Source organism: Poecilia reticulata, chromosome 13 (genome assembly GCF_904066995.2).
Source record: "Poecilia reticulata chromosome 13, P_reticulata-male-v2, whole genome shotgun sequence".
NCBI lineage: Eukaryota > Metazoa > Chordata > Actinopteri > Cyprinodontiformes > Poeciliidae > Poecilia > Poecilia reticulata.
The window spans coordinates 3,847,434-3,864,126 of record NC_088842.1 but is presented as its reverse complement, the minus strand read 5'-3'; the positions used below and the strand labels follow the sequence as shown (position 1 = coordinate 3,864,126).

General features: G+C 40.3%; 1 protein-coding gene across 8 annotated transcripts in view; it reads right to left on the bottom strand.

Annotated features, from left to right (window-relative positions):
* sorl1 (sortilin-related receptor, L(DLR class) A repeats containing) overlaps positions 1 to 16,693 on the bottom strand; it is a 310,404-nt gene that overhangs the window by 164,042 nt on the left and 129,669 nt on the right. For all 8 annotated transcript variants that reach the window (XR_014090459.1, XM_081614355.1, XM_081614354.1 and 5 more), the window contains one exon: positions 13,231 to 13,348. Coding sequence is in view for 7 of the 8 variants with exons in the window: in XM_081614355.1 (XP_081470481.1) it covers positions 13,231 to 13,348 (118 nt within the window). In the remaining variant the exon portion in view is untranslated. The remainder of the gene's footprint in view (positions 1 to 13,230; positions 13,349 to 16,693) is intronic.

Below are 16,693 nucleotides of genomic sequence, written 5' to 3'. Positions count from 1 at the left end.
TAACAGAAGACAAAAAGTAATAAAAGCAGAGATCCACAATAAATCGGCACTGATCAGAATCAGAATATAATAGTCCTTTCTTAACATATTAGCATCAGTTTGATGTATAAACCTGAACCAATATTCACACCAAATTTTTATTTTCATCTTGTTGCAGGAATTAGGAGCGGGTGTGTGGGTGGAGGTAGGTGGGGCTGGGGAGTTGGGGGGCTTAGTCATGTGACAGTGGTAGTGAGCAAAGGACTGTGGGGAGTTTAACTGGAGCAGAGAAACAGTGGTGAAGTCAGCGTAGTGTGGACGTTTTTACAAGGTGTCTAGGAGCTATTTCTCTATTTTCAGTTAAATCTTAGAATTTAAATTGTTTAGTTTATTCTTATTTTTTGTTTATTTTGTAGTTGATTTTTCATTAGAATTTTTTGTTTAATTTGTCATTTAGAATAAGTTCTTTGGTTAGTAATTCACTTAATTAGTTAATTAATTTCAGGTTGGGACATGGGTGTTTCATGGTATAAATAGGTGGGTCTTAGGTAGCTTATTATGCACGTGGGTGGTCACAAGGTTTTTTACCAGTCATCAGTCACTTCAGTCAACCAGTCTATGAAGCCTGTAACCTTTTTGTCCAAACAATGGAATAAAACAAAGAAAGAACTGCATTTTGACTTTTGATCTTTTTGGGCTGCGTAAACCAGAATCCATGGTGCATCAGGTGACTATTTGAGTAAGATTCACCTTTTGTTTTGATCACCTTTGAGTCTTGAGTTTTTTTATTTTTGAATTTAAGTTTTGAGGACAAATAGTCACTACAGCGTCAAAAGAGTAATGAATTGTTTAATATACTTCACTGACATTTACCGATGTATAAATAGGTAGATTTCAGTTATCTGCCATAACAGCAATATTTATATTGGTAATTGAAATTTGCCCACGTTTCCATATTGGTTCATTCCCAGTGCTTTCTTCCTGGACCTATTACACCCGAAACCATCCATCCATCCATCCATTTTCTTACACCCTTGTCCCTCAGTGGGGTTGGGAGGGGTGCTGGTGCCTATCTCCAGCTAGCGTGCCGGGCGAGAGGCGGGGTACACCCTGGGCAGGTCGCCAGTCTGTCGCAGGGCAACACAGAGACACACAGGACAAATAACCATGCACACACACTCTCACCTAGGGGCAATTTGGAGAGGCCAATTAACCTGACAGTCATGTTTTTGGATTGTGGGAGGAAACCGGAGTACCCGGAGAAAACCCACGCATGCACGGGGAGAACATGCAAACTCCATGCAGAAAGACCAGGGCCAGGAATTGAACCCAGAACCTTCTTGCTGCAAGGCAACAGCTCTACCAACTGTGCCACTGTGCAGCCCTACACCTGAAACCAAATCTCAGATATCGAAGGGATGAAAAAATGGTTAGCTAAGGTATTCAGTTTGGTTTCAAATTTACCCCAAACTGCTCTTGGTCTTAATGGCCACTAATGTCAGTTGATGCATATTCCACCAAGGACCATCCTGTCCAATTTGCTGTCTCAACCACCACATAAGTCCTGTTGTACTTTTTTTTTATTTTTTATAGAAGGCACCAAATAGGGGGAATGTGTCCCTAATTTGGCATTTTTCACAGCTGAATGGTTGCCACGGGAGATTAAAGGATTTTTTTATGTTTCTGATGAGGGATTAACATGGTGTAATGCTCAAAAAAAGTCAATTTTACATAATACTGCTCCTTTAATTATTATGTTTCTTCATGTGAAAATGTGGGCCAACTTCTACTGTGGTGTTCTTGTAAGTCTCCATGTATTGGCTGATTTATCGGCACCGACTTCCATAACTTTGGGGGATTGGTGATCGACCGATACTTACATGTGAAGACAATCTTATCCCATGATCTCATCCAGATCAGCAGAGGTTTAAAAATTAGCCACTGTCCTGCTCTGCAGTTAGAGATGGTTGACTTACAGACCTGCCCATCAGGTCATGTCTGAACTTAGTCACCCCACTGTTGCCAACTCAGCAACTTTTTTGCTATATAAACATTTCAGACAAAAAAAATTGGTATTGGCCAAAATAAAAAAAAAAAACAGGTAAGGATTTTCAAGGATTGATAATAGCCAATCGGCCAGAAAACTGCAATCAGTGCAGCCCTACTTAAGATGGAAAACATTCACACATATTCATGACATTCTTTGATTAAATTAATTTGTCCTAGGTGTAATTACAATAGTTAAAAATTTAATTTATACCAGGAGTATTTCTCACCTGAGAATGTGGACCAGTACTAGGCTGAGTCTCTGCCTTGAAGTAATTTTAATTGGAGAAGTTTCATAAAACTTATAAGTTGATGTAAAAATAATGATTTTTTTAGGTACATGAATTATCATGCTCAGCAGTGAAATTATTAGCTTAATTATGCTAGTTTTAATGCTAGTGTTAATTTTAATCACAAGTTTAAATATTGGACAAAATTAATATTGTTTCAAATAGGCCCAAATTTACATACTAGCTGGAATTCATTAAAAGTAATTTAGTCTGTAGTGGTCTATATTTAAAAAACAGAGTGCAAATCCATATGTACAGGGTCAGAATGTGTGCCTCAGTCTTTGTGTGACCTCAGGGCTCCCCCCAGAGAGGATAATAAATGTGCCTCCTCTAAGGGTAAAGAAAACACTTTGGTCTTTTAGCCAAACTTGAGTTTTCTGCCTGTGTTTAGATTAGAGTTCAGGTGAAGAGTCATTAAAAACTCTGTCACACGCAGGCATTTAAAGAAAAGTTGTAAATCTGATAGAAGCTTTTACACGGTTTGCACTCAGCCAAAACAGGTGGTTTTCGTTATGTCACGTGTAGTCAGGAGACTGATGAGAGGGAACAATGAGCAGAAGGTTTTAAGTATGATCCTTTCATTAATTCAACAGCAGCAAACTAATATATCACCAACTACCGCTTAGAGTAGTTCATTCACATGTCAATGTAATATGTAGCCTGATGTAAAAACATTTTTGCTAGCTGTAACGCTAACTAAGGCTAGGCGCCTGACTACGGCAAAGTATAATAATAGGCAGTCAGAAAGGTTCGGCTGAGGAGCCCATGTGTGTGAATAAAACATATATAGGAAGGTATTCAATAATAATATTTATAAAAATAATGATTGAGACTTCCGGAGGGGGCGATTATGGAGTGAGGACGCAGTATCTTCGCGCTCCCGCTATCTTTACCTTTTAAGGCCTACCAAGCCTATTTAACCAGTGAACTTTTGATGAATATATAGAATTTGTCATATTCTGCGTAATAATGCCACCCAAAACTTCTAAAATGAGCGAAAAAGCCGAACCTGAGGTCGCCATCACTAAAACCGATATGGTGGCTGCGTTAGCCGAACTTAAGCTAGCGCTGCTTTCCGAACTGAAAAAGGACTTTAAAGAAGTAAACGAGAAGCTGGATGGGCTCCAGGAGACTGTTGGTAATCACGGTAAACGTATGACTTCACTTGAGGACAACGCTGAGTTACTTCATCAGCGGTTGGAAGAGGTCGAGCGGTGCTGCGAGGGGCTGAGGTCCGATAATGGGAAGCTAAAGGCTAAGCTAACTGAGCTGGAGGGGAGAAGCAGGAGGAACAACGTCCGCATTATTGGCCTGCCTGAAGACATCGAAGGACCACTACCAAGCAAGTTCTTCTCCCAGTTATTATGCGATGCCTTTGGACATGACATCCTCCCCTCTGCACCAGAGCTGGACCGTGCCCACCGCAGCCTGGTCCCCAAACCGGGCTCCAGGGACCGACCTCGGCCTGTCATAATTTGCTTCCATAATTAATCAACACAAGGAGCTGGTGATTCGCGAAGCTCGGAAAAGAAGGGATCTTAAGTATGAGAACAATTCCTTCAGGATTTACGACGATTACACTCCAGAAGTGGCTAAACAGAGGAAGGAATACAGGTCGGCAGTGGTGGGAAGTAACGAAGTACAAGTACTTCGTTACTGTACTTAAGTACAGTTTTCGTGTATCTGTACTTTACTTAAGTAGATTTAATAATGGGGACTTTCTACTTTTACTTCACTACATTTTACAGTAAGTATCTGTACTTTCTACTTCACTACATTTCTACAAAAGTGTCGCGTTACTCGTTACATCCAAGTCGCGTTGCTCTTTTCTTCCGTTAAAATGTGAAGTTCAGGGTCTTAAGGTGGCGCCGTAAAATCCGAGCAATAACGTGACTTAGTGTCTGTTGTCACCCATCGGCTCCACCTTTACTCGCACTCGGAGCTCCAGACATGCGCAGTGGTTTCCTCTGAGCGGGAGGAGATGTTTGTCTATAATATAATAGCGCTGCATAAATTGATATGGCGACATGTAAAATCATCAGCGCTTCGCTTTCACAGACGGTGGGACTTCGTCCAACTTTTAGCGTCACTTGGAAGGAAAGCTTAAAGAAAGGTAAGATCTGTGGACGTGATGCTAGCAAAGCTAGCTGTACTGAGACACATGTTGCATCTGAAAAAAGGTTGTCACTCATGCGCTGAATTATTGTGTGGAGGTGTTGACTGAGGTGTCGCATATATGGGACAACGCTGTGACCAAAGTCTGCAATATTGTGATATGACATTCAGGAACGATCTGATTCTTCTGGACGGATCCTAAGGACTGAAGCCTCACTGAGAGCCGTTCATATATATATATATATATATATATATATATATATATATATATATATATATATATATATATATAGGGGCTGCACAGTGCCGCAGTTGGTAGAGCTGTTGCCTTGCAGCAAGAAGGTTCTGGGTTCGATTCCCGGCCTGGGTCTTTCTGCATGGAGTTTGCATGTTCTCCCTGTGCATGGTGGGTTTTCTCCGGGTACTCCGGTTTCCTCCCACAGTCCAAAAACATGACTGTCAGGTTAATTGGCCTCTCCAAATTGCCCCTAAGTGTGAATGTGTGTGTGTGCATGGTTGTGTGTCCTGTGTGTCTCTGTGTTGCCCTGCGACAGACTGGCGACCTGTCCAGGGTGTACCCCGCCTCTCGCCCGAAACGTTGGCTGGAGATAGGCACCAGCACCCCTCCCGACCCCACTGAGGGAAAAAGGGTGCAAGAAAATGGATGGATGGATGGATATATATATATATATATATATATATATATATATATAGACATTCATTTAATCGCTGAATAAGTAAAAGTTGAACGTATGAACACAGAGCATGCTCATTGCTCATTGATTGATTTCGTCTCCTGTCATGGTGGCAAACATCTGCTTAGTTACTTGTTGCGCCGTTGGACAGTGTTCATTGTTGAACGTTATTTACCGTTAATTGCGATGTTTCAGTTGTGGTTTCTGACATATGCAATATGGGCAACCGCCCAGGGCGTTATTTTTCTAGGAATAGCAGGAGACCTCTGCGGATTGTAGCACAGCGATGAAAGCAAAACAGAATGAAGTGAGTTTTAATTGATACTGGTTAAATATATTTCAGCTCTAAGTATTTAATATCTAGGTGTTTTTTATGGGAATGTGGATCTTTCAGATCAATCTGAAAACCAATTTTGATAGGTAAACTTAATGTTATTGTGTCATTTAGCGCAGGGCGCTGGTCTTGGTCTCGGGTTCGGTGGTCTTGACTACAACTCTACTACATGGCTCCTTGGCTGCATTTCCTCCACCCCGCCCGCACCTTCTTTACATCCCCTTTCAGTTAGATTTCTTTCTAAATAAATGTGACTAATGAAGTTCATGCTATGTTAGGACAGGAGACAAAATGTTTCCATCCCTGAAATTATGACTCACAGAATCACATATCTAAGTCTAAACTGTTACAGAGAATAAACACAATAAGAACATGTTTAATCTGTGGTAGTGTTAATTAAAATGGCACATTTCTGATGTATTAAAATTAAATACGATCGGCACACTTAATGATATTAGCGATTAGGTAATGCATTCAGCGAGTACTTTTACTTTTAATACTTAAGTATTTTTAAAAGCCAGGACTTTTTTACTTTTACTTAAGTAAAATGTTAATGTGGTACTTTGACTTTTACTTAAGTACATTTTTGACTGTGTATTTGTACTTTTACTTAAGTAAATTTTTTGAGTACTTTCTCCACCACTGCAGGTCGGTAATGTCCACCTTGTATAAAATGGGTCTGAAACCTGCACTGATGTTCCCCGCAAGGCTTCGGATCACCAACACAGACGGCACCCGAACGACGTTCGGCTCAGTGGCGGATGCTGAGAAATTTATTGAGACTTTTAACACCTCTTCCTAACTTATTACTATGGGGGTGCGTTAATTGTTCTATTTATACCTTGGTAAAGGACATTACCATGTGCTGAAATGTTCGGTGGTTGTTCTAATTCTAGCAATGTTCAGACTTTAGTATGGCTTGGTGGGGTTATATATGCCCAGTATCAACTGTTACGCGGGGCGAGGGATATTTTTATTTCATTTTAGGCTAGCATTGGCATGGAGGTGTTTCAGTTAGGGAAGTTAGGTGTGCTGTTCGTTCTAGCAGCTATTTTCACCTGGGGGTTATTGGAGGGGTGGGTTTTTACTGTCACTGTTAAGATGTTTTTATTTTTGCTCAACCAGAATATACATGTTTATTTGCCTAGTACTTTGACATCTCTAGTTCTGTTTTCTCTCCCTCATCTTGAGCAATATGGCAGGCAAAATTAAGATTATTACTTGGAATGTTAAGGGTCTAAATCACCCCGTTAAAAGGAAAAAAGCCCTCACACATATAAAAATTTTAGGTGCAGGAATGGTTTTTCTTCAAGAAACCCATCTTAATAATAGGGACAGTGCTCGTTTAAAATGTGGGTGGGTGGGGCAGCATTTCCATTCAACTTTTCAGGGTAAAGCAAGAGGAGTTGCAATACTTATTCATAAAAATATATCATTTACGCCATCAGCAATTGTGGCGGATTCCAATGGGCGGTATATTATAGTAACTGGGAAACTTTACAATTTGAATGTGATTTTAGCAAATATATACGCTCCAAACTATGATAACCCTCAATTTTTTTCTCATCTTGTTAAATTGCTGCCCTGTCTAGATTCTCATTTGCTGATTATGGGAGGAGATTTTAATTTATGTCTTGACCCTGGGATGGATAGATCATCGGTGAATCATCGGGCTATGTTACAACTAAATCAGCAACTTATCTGAAGTCCTTTCTGTCAGAATATGGTATTGTGGACCTTTGGCGCTTTCTGCATCCCCAGGACAGACAATATTCCTTTTTTTCCCATGTGCATGGGAGTTATAGTAGAATCGATTACTTCTTTATTGATAATCATCTAACCTCATATGTCCAGAACTGTGACTATAAACCCATAGTGATCTCTGACCATGCTCCTCCCTTAATTGAATTTAACATACCTGAAACAGGGGCCCAGAGAAAGCATTGGAGGTTCAAATCCCTCCTATTGTCTGATGAAGGCTTTGTTAAATTTATGTCTAACCATATTTCCCTATTTTTAGAAATTAACAACACCCCAGATGTCTCAGTTTCTATGGTCTGGGAAGCCCTTAAGGCATACATAAGAGGTCAGGTAATATCCTTTGTGGCTAAGAAGAAAAAGGACTCCTTGTCCAAACAAATTAATCTCGAAAGTCAAATTGCAGACTTGGATACTAGGAATGCACAAGATCCATCCCAACAATTGCATAAAGAACGTTGTAGGCTTCATGCAGAACACAGTCTAATTACATCACAGTCGATAGAATATTTATTGCTGAAAAATAGAAGTAGTACATATGAGCATGGCGATAAGGCTGGGGAGGTTTTGGCGAGGCAGCTTAGGGGTGCAAGGGCCAAATTAACTATTGGTGGGATAACATCTCAGGATGATGCTATCATTACGGACCAGCAAGGAATAAATTATGCTTTTCAACATCATTATAATAAATTATATCGTTCTGATACATGTTGTAATCCCCATCTCTTGCAGAACTTTTTTGGACACTTACCCATCCCCAATCTAAGCCCGGATCAAGTTTCTGCCCTGGACATGCCTATTTCGGAGCAGGAGATTTTGGGGGCAATTAAATTGTTACAACCCCGGAAGTCGCCTGGCCCAGATGGCTTGCCAAGCGAGTTTTATGCAGCATTCTCTGATCGGCTGGCTCCAATTTTGGCAAACATGTATAAATATTCTTTCAAGAAGGGATTCCTCCCTCCCATCTTGAATGAAGCCTGCATAACACTGCTGCTCAAAAAAGATAAGAATCCCACAGAATGTTCATCTTACAGGCCTATATCATTACTGAACAGTGATTATAAGATATTAGCAAAAGTGCTGGCCTGTCGGGTGGAGCAGGTTTTACCCAGTATTATATCCCCAGATCAGACAGGGTTCATTAAAGGCAGACGCTCTTTTTTTAATATACGTCGTTTACTGAATATTATGCATACTCCTTGTCAAAATAATTCTGAATGCCTTCTTTCTATTGATGCAGAGAAGGCATTCGACAGAGTAGAATGGATCTATTTGTTTGAAACTTTGGAGAGATTTGGTTTTGGTGGGCCATTTATATCTTGGGTTAAGTTACTGTATTCCTCTCCATCAGCCATGATTCTGACAAATAATTTCTACTCTAAACCATTCAGCTTACACCGTGGGACTCGACAAGGGTGTCCACTTAGCCCTTTACTTTTTGCTTTGGCTATTGAACCTCTGGCTTTGGCAATAAGAACAAACAACTTTATTAAAGGCATCACCAGGGGCAGGGTTGAGCACAAACTCTCTCTCTGTGCCGATGACCTTTTGTTATACATATCGGAGCCAGAAATGAGCATCCCTCACATCTTAGCACTCTCAGTTTGGGGACATTTCTGGGTATAAAGTAAACATGCACAAAAGTGAGCTTATGCCTCTGAATGCCTGCCTAGATCATATCACAAATGCCACACCTTTTAAAATAGCTAATCATAGCTTTGTTTATCTAGGTATTGCAATAACAAAGACTTTTGATGGCCTCTATAAGAGTAATTTTGAGAAATTGCTTACTGAGACCCAACATGACCTAAATAAGTGGTCAGTACTTCCTCTCTCTCTAATGGGGAGAGTGAATGCGATCAAGATGTCAGTGCTCCCTAGGTTCTTATACCTCTTTCAGTGTCTCCCTGTTGTCATTCCAGGTTCTTATTTTAAAAAATTAGATTCGGCTGTTTCGACTTACATTTGGAATGGCAAAAAACCTCGTCTTAAGAAGGATCATCTGCGAAAATCAAAACAAGATGGGGGTCTAGCCCTTCCCAATATCCGACACTATTATTGGGGATGTAACTTGTACTGTTTGTCTTTCTGGATGCACTACAGCTCCAATGATGATGGTCCCATTTGGGTGGAGATGGAAAAATTCTCTTGTGCCCCTTTATCAATGCCAGCCTTGATCGGTGCACCTTTACCTTTACCTCTCAAAAGTACTTCCTCTAACCGCATAGTCTATAACTCCCTGGCAATCTACTCTCAATTTAGGAAACACTTTGGTATTCATCAAATGAGTCTTTCCAGCCCAATTGCATTTAATAACCTTTTTCCTCCTTCACTGCAAGATGCTACTTTCGGTGTGTGGCAGAGTAAAGGCTTAATATATTTTAAAGACCTCTATATTGAAAACAAGTTTGCTTCTTTTGAACAATTGTCTAACAAATTTGATTTACCAGCCTCACACTTTTTTAGATATTTACAGGTTAGGCATTTTATTACATCATCTATGCCAATATTCCCTGATAAGCCTCCCGATAATGTAATCGATGAGTTGATGACTTTCGATCCAACAAGACGCAAAGCGATCACTTCCTGGATAAAACTGATCTCCCATTTTGATTCCCGATCCTTTGCCATAATTAAACAGTCCTGGGAGCAGGATCTTCAAGTTACAATTAGTGAGGCAGTTTGGGCTGATATTTTGGGGAAAATCCACTCATCATCAATTTGCGCGAGACACTCTCTTATCCAATTTAAACTAGTACATCGGGCATACCTCCATAAATCTAAATTGGCCAAAATTTACCCTCAAATCGACCCTATATGTGACAGATGTAATTTAGAAGAAGCCACACTATTACACATGTTTTGGAACTGCCCAAGGATACAGATATACTGGACTGGTATTTGTGAAGCACTGTCAGCTGTTTTTGGGGTTAAAATTACTCCAAATCCACTCATGCTGCTCTTTGGGGTTACTCCTGAGGGTCTAGGTTTACCTACAGGAGGCAGGAAGGTAATTGCTTTCTCAACTTTGCTAGCACGCCGCCTAATTCTCCTTAGATGGAAGGATGCTGCTCCACCCACAGTGTCAAACTGGATAAAAGACGTTCTACTTAACCTAAAACTAGAGAAAATCAGATATGTGATGAGAGGCTCTGAGAATAAATTTCATGACACATGGAAATCATTTATGACTTTTCTCAATAAACCTTCAACAGAGGTTCTGGAATAGCTGACCCTGGAAATTTTGGTTGAGCACTGCTTCAGTAAATCTTGACATAGATTTTTGTAATTTCTTAACTTTTCAGTTTTTGCTACACACTTTTTAGGTGACAGAATTTAGGGGAATGTTGTTGTTTATTGGGTGGGATGTGTTTGGGTTTTTTTTTATTATTATTATTTGTGGTTTGTATATTTTGTCTTTCCTATTCCTTTGAAGAACTTTGTAAATTACAGTGAAAATGCTAATAAATATATTAAACACGAAAAATAATGATTTCCTATAAGTATAACCAATAGACACAACAAGGAAAAACAAAACAATAAACCCTGATGACACCCAAGAGTTATTTTCATATTTTAAGTCCGTTCTTGAATCCAGGGTGATTAATGGTCCATCAATCAATAATCCGACTGTTTTTAGTCCATGATCCAAGGCAATAGATCCAGAATGAGTAAAGTAGTTTGGTTCAATTAATTCCTACCGCAAAGCTGCGGTGATCCGGTAGCTTGCCATCCTGGGAAGAAATGGGGTGGAAAAAAAAACCTGACCGCCGAGCGGTTGCCAGAAAACACCCAATATAATTCTTCGGCTGTTTTAATAAGGCTCGATCCAGCCGTATTCTTCTGTGATTTTGGAAGATGCCAAGGCAAGCAGCTAGCCACAGTGACAGCAGCAACAGCAATGGAGATCCGAGTTCACCTGTGACCCGGAACTTAAAAGTGTGCCGTCAGTTTGACCCGCCAAAATAAAATACGGGTTGATTATTTTGTGCAGGTTACATAGCCAATGTCAAACTTGGTGAAGTATTAATTATTGCTATCAAACATGTCGTTTTGAAGCCAAAAATCCCTCAGAAACATTTAGGGCCAACCATTAATCAACTCATTTAAAGTTAAAACTCAGTGTCACACAAATACAAACATTGTAACATAAATATTTGGGTGTTGAACTGGATTGTTCAAGGTCCCTATCAAGCTAAGTTTCTATTAGCAGCTGCACAAATGTTTTTGATAAACTTTAAGGTATGTTTTAATGTACCAAGACACATTAAAATATACCTTGATCTTGGCTTTTTTTCTATTCTTCCTCTTTATTTTCTATCTCCCTGAAGGATAAGCCCTTTTTTTGCAACATTGTTTTGATAACTTATCTTCCACCGGTGATTTTGAGGTTTGAATGCACACTGCACGGCAGCTCATATTACTATGCAGTGCGGTACCAACCACAGCCAACCGGGCCCCCAAGAGCCCTGGCTTTTATAATAAAGTTGTGGGTTTTTGTTAATATAATCACATAAAAATCATCACTAAAAAAAACAAATAATCAGTTCCACTTAGGGGGCCCTAAGCGGCCATTTAGTTTGCTTGTGCCTTGGGCCGGCCCTGCTAATAAGTGATCTCTGTGGCAGATTAGCTATTGCTGCTATTAGTTAATCTAACACAGTGTTGGTAAGTGAGTAGCTACATTAAACAGCTGCTCTATTGACAATCTGTCAGAGTTGATGTGTTGGCAAGTCACCTTTTTTCTTTTTTTTTAACTGAACCAAAACACAAATTCAGCAACACATCTACAGGTTGTCAAAGTCAGCAGAATAACTGAAATACTTCTCTCTCTCTCACTATTTTTTTAAATAAAACTTTATCTAGTTGTCCTAGTGTTGACAATCAGTAGCAAAGCACTGCGTCCCTTTTTCTTATACATTTAAGATTTATCATGTTATATTGATAACTTGACAGCTAAGAATAGCAGTCATCGTCAGCGAGCAGCTTTTTGCCTTCTAGCAGGGAGATGGGGATGGGAACTTGCGCACATGACATAATGCTGCAACAGGTCTATAGTATAAAATAACAGTAGAGATTATTTAAAAATATAGTGATATATATCATGTATCATGATATAGCAAAAAAATTTCAGGACATTAGATTTTTCCTCATACCGCCCAGCCCTACTTCGAACCTCTCCCCATTATTGAAATAATCGTCAAAAAATATAGTAATCAATTAATTGCTAACTGGAGTATACAGATCCAAAAAAAGCCATTTGATGAAAAAATCAACATATTCAAAGCAGCAATAAAGCCAAAATTGTACAAGAAATATATAAAATTTGCATTTAAGATAAAAACACATTTCTCAATGTGTTTTAGCCAAAACTCCTCAAGTGGCAGTTTTACCTTCACCTTTTTTGGTTAATCAAATAATCATAAGATTTTAAGTTAAAACCACAAACTTTAATTTTATTGTACTTTTTCTGATAGATCAATATAAAGTATTGAAAAATTCAAAAAGTGGAAGATTTTCCAAGTAGCTGCACAAACCCTGAAAAGTGTTCTGTGTATCTGAACCCTCAGCAAAGGGATTCTTGTAATCCCTTTGCTAAGGGATTCCAGCAAAACGATTCCCTCCCTCGCCATATATGGAGAGGCTATATGACCTCTCCATATAGCCAAGGAGAGGCTATATATGAGCCTATATATGGAGCCTATATAGGAGCCTATATAGGAGCTATATAGGAAGCTATATGGCTCTCCTATATATAGCCTCTATATAGGAGAGCCATTTAGCCTCAATATATAAGGCTCTCCTATATAGAGGCTATATATATGGCTATAGCCTCTCCTATATGGCTTCCATGGAAGAGGCCATAAGAATTATGATTTTTTTTTTAAATTGACATCAAACATCCAATTTGCTGTTTTCAAAAAGCCAAGTAGGAGACAGAAAACATGTGGAAGAAGCTGCCTTGGTGATTGGCAGGGTTTTCTAACATCTGTAACACTTCTGGCTCTCCCACCTGTGGCCATGATGAGTCCTGGAGCCGAATCTTTGGATAGAATGGACATCCTCCTCAACTGGATGTTAAATAGCTGGCTCCAGCGCTGGGCCAAGTGCAGAGAGCAACCTTTACTGAGCTGGGGGAGGAGAAACGAAGGGAAGTCAGATGAATGAGGAAAACAGGATTACTCTACGCAGAAAGTAGGAGTTTTTCTATATTCTTTTCGGAGAAGAATATGGAATAACAACTGCAATAATATCAAGACACAAGCTGATGCACTATTTTCAAATTATACCGCTTGCATTTTTTTTTTTTTGCCTTAAAGGGAACACATACAAAGTCCTTTTTTTTAATAAATTTTTTTGCATACTTTGAGTGCTTATGAGTGAACTAAATGTAAATTTGTTTTCTCCCGGTGCTGTGTAGATATCTTTACATTCTTTCCAGGTTTTATTCTTCAGTGTGTTGATTTTTCTCTATTCACTATAACGTTTTTCTTTTCTAAGATGTCACCAAATTTGCTATTGAACTGCTAGATAAGGTTATTACTTCTGGCTAATCAGTTTTGTGAATTTGCCATTTTTTTCCTTGCAGTGATTTTGTAGTCCAAGTTCAGTTGTGCCAAATTTGGAAGTAATTAAGTCAAAATGTTCGTTGGTGCATGTATTAACGCACATTGCCTCCAGCCTCTTTGATGTGTTTGGATAAATTAGACTTTTCTTGGAAATGTATGCAGCTCAGCGGGAAAAGTAAGTTTGCACGTAGCACTTAAGGGCGAGTGCTTCAGCAACCTTTGCCAGTATCAAGAGGGATTTTCCCAAAGACTTCGTATGACTGAGGGTCAGTTCCTTCTCTTTTCTTAAACAAGGTACACAGCAAAGTGGTAAGCTGCTAAAAACACTAAAATGACAGCAAAGCTTATTTTAGACATACATTTTTTGTGTTGATAATGATGTAGCCATTGGTTCAATAGTAGCCTTGAGCCTTCTGCTAATGTTGCACTGTGGGCTAGCTTTTAGCTACCTCCTTGAGGAGATAATTGTACTGCATGTTTTGGATATAATTATTTGGCTTTGTTTGAGCCATTTTTGTCTTGGGAAACACATAATCCAAATGCATTGTGTGACATTCTTGACGCTCCAGTTAGCTTACTCCTTAATTGATTAATGATGCGCTGTATGTTAACTGCAGCAACTCTAGTCGCTCCTCAGCACTATTAACTTTATTTGTCTTATTTAATTTATTTACGTTCGTTTAAACTATATGGAAACAGCGGGTCTGTACACAAGAGTCAGCTCTCTTGTTTATTCAAGAGAGAAATGCTGGCCCTCGGGAAGAGCCTGACGGAAGTAAGCCATCCCAGCGGAGGTAAGAAGGTGGTATCGAGGCTGCAAGGCTGGAGCTAAGCTTAAGGCTAGGCTCGCCGAGAACCGGAGGCGTTTTAAACCATCACTTCCCTCCGTGATCATGGGGAATGTCAACTCACTACACAATATGATGGATCCTGACGGAGACATGGCTAACTGACAGCATACTGGACGCTACCGTTACTCTGCGCGGATTTACAACGGTCAGAGCTGATAGAGATCAGAAGGCATGTGGTAAAAGCAGAGGTGGCGGTTTGATCATCTACGTCAGGGGTTCCCAAACAACGGCCCGCGGGCCGAATCCGGCCCGCCTCCACATTTGGTCTAGCCCCCTGAACAATACCAGAGAGCATTCAGATTTTTTTTTCATTTACTGTATTTTCCGGACTATAAGGCGTTTATATGTGGATTTTTCTTCAACCACCAGGGGGCTCTTTAGCAGGAAGTGAATCACTGGAAGTCTCGGTTACTTGCGTGCCAACATTGAGCCCACAAGCAGGAAAATGAGTAAGAAACAGATCAGATGTCTTTGGAAAGTTTCTTTGCAAAGGGGAAAAGGCCCAGAGAAGAGATAGGAGAATGGATTTATCCCGGACCGGTAGGTGAGTCTCGCATTACGAGCCCGCTCTGCGTAACATGCGGCGACCAAGCTTCAAGCTGCTTTGCCACATAGAGACCAAGCACGCTGTGCTCAAGCAACACAGCTTGGGTGTTCTTGTCTCTCATCACTCCCAGATGAGACGGTCCCGTTGCAGAGAAACAAGCTCAGGGCTCCCGTTAGTCATTATCGTGAGTTAAAATTTTCACGAAAGTAAAATGTTCGTTTTTGTGGCGCTTCTGTTAATTTGAAGGGATAAACGTTACTATAGAGACCAGAGTCAGAGAGCTGCCCAAGTCTGGTTTAGACGGAAAGATTTAAGAATTGTCGGCCGATTCTCCAAACCTCTGTGAGCACAGAGTTGATAAAAGTACAACAGGGTCGATAGGTTCGTGTGTCCAAGGCAGGAGCAACACAAACCGATTCCAGTCACGAACATCCCGATTCCAGAGGATAATCCAGTAAAACCCCCAACATAGCGAGAATTTAGAATAACCAAACCCGGATGACGATGTAGAAGCAATAGTGATAGTTTGTGGACTCATTTTAAGAGATAAAAAAACGTAATAAAAAGAAAAGGCGGTGGATAAAAGACGACGGGAGCAGCCGCTCTATTTGTTGCATTATGATTTGGAGGTAAATATATTTTTTCATAGTTAACATTTTTAACTGAATAAACATAATAATGACCTTTAGATTTAATAATAAACATTTCCACATATTCCACACCTCAGACTTCTGCTATAACTCTGAAACATGTCGTATTCAGAAGTACACTGATGACACTGCCATCATGGGGTACATCCAGGACAGTGAAGAGGAGTACAGGAGCCTGGTGAGGGACTTTGTTGTCTGGTGCCATAGAAGCAGCCTGCATCTAAATACTTCCAAGACAAAGGAACTGGTCATTGACTTCAGGGGGGAAAGAGGTAGTCCATGACCAGTTCTGATAGGAGGGGAGAGGTGGAGGTTGTGCAGACCTATAAATATCTTGGCCTGCGGCTGGACAACAAGCTGGACTGGACAAGCAACACCAAGCAGCTTTATAAGAAGGCTCAGACCAGGATGTACTACCTGAGGAGGCTGAGATCCTTTAACATCTGTGGAAAGCTGCTGAGGTTGTTTTACCAGTCTGTTGTCGCCAGCGACCTCTTATATGCTATGGTGTGCTGGGGTGGAAGCATCTCGAAGACAGACCTTTCTAAGATGAAGAAGCAAATCAGGAGGGCTGGCTCAGTGGTTGGCACAAGGCTTGACTCTCTGGCAGCAGTGGCATAGAGGAGAACCCTACAGAAACTCGAGGATATTATGGACAACACCAGCCACCCTCTGCACACTGTCATCAGCAGTCAGGAAAGCAGGTTCAGTGGGAGACTGCTTCTTCCAAAGTGCAGGACCAAAGGAACTCATTTGTGCCTCATGCAATAAAACTCTTCAACTCCTCACTGGCTAACAGGAGTACCATAGAAATAGAGGAACTATAGAATCAAGCTAAATGCTAATTAAAAAAACAGTT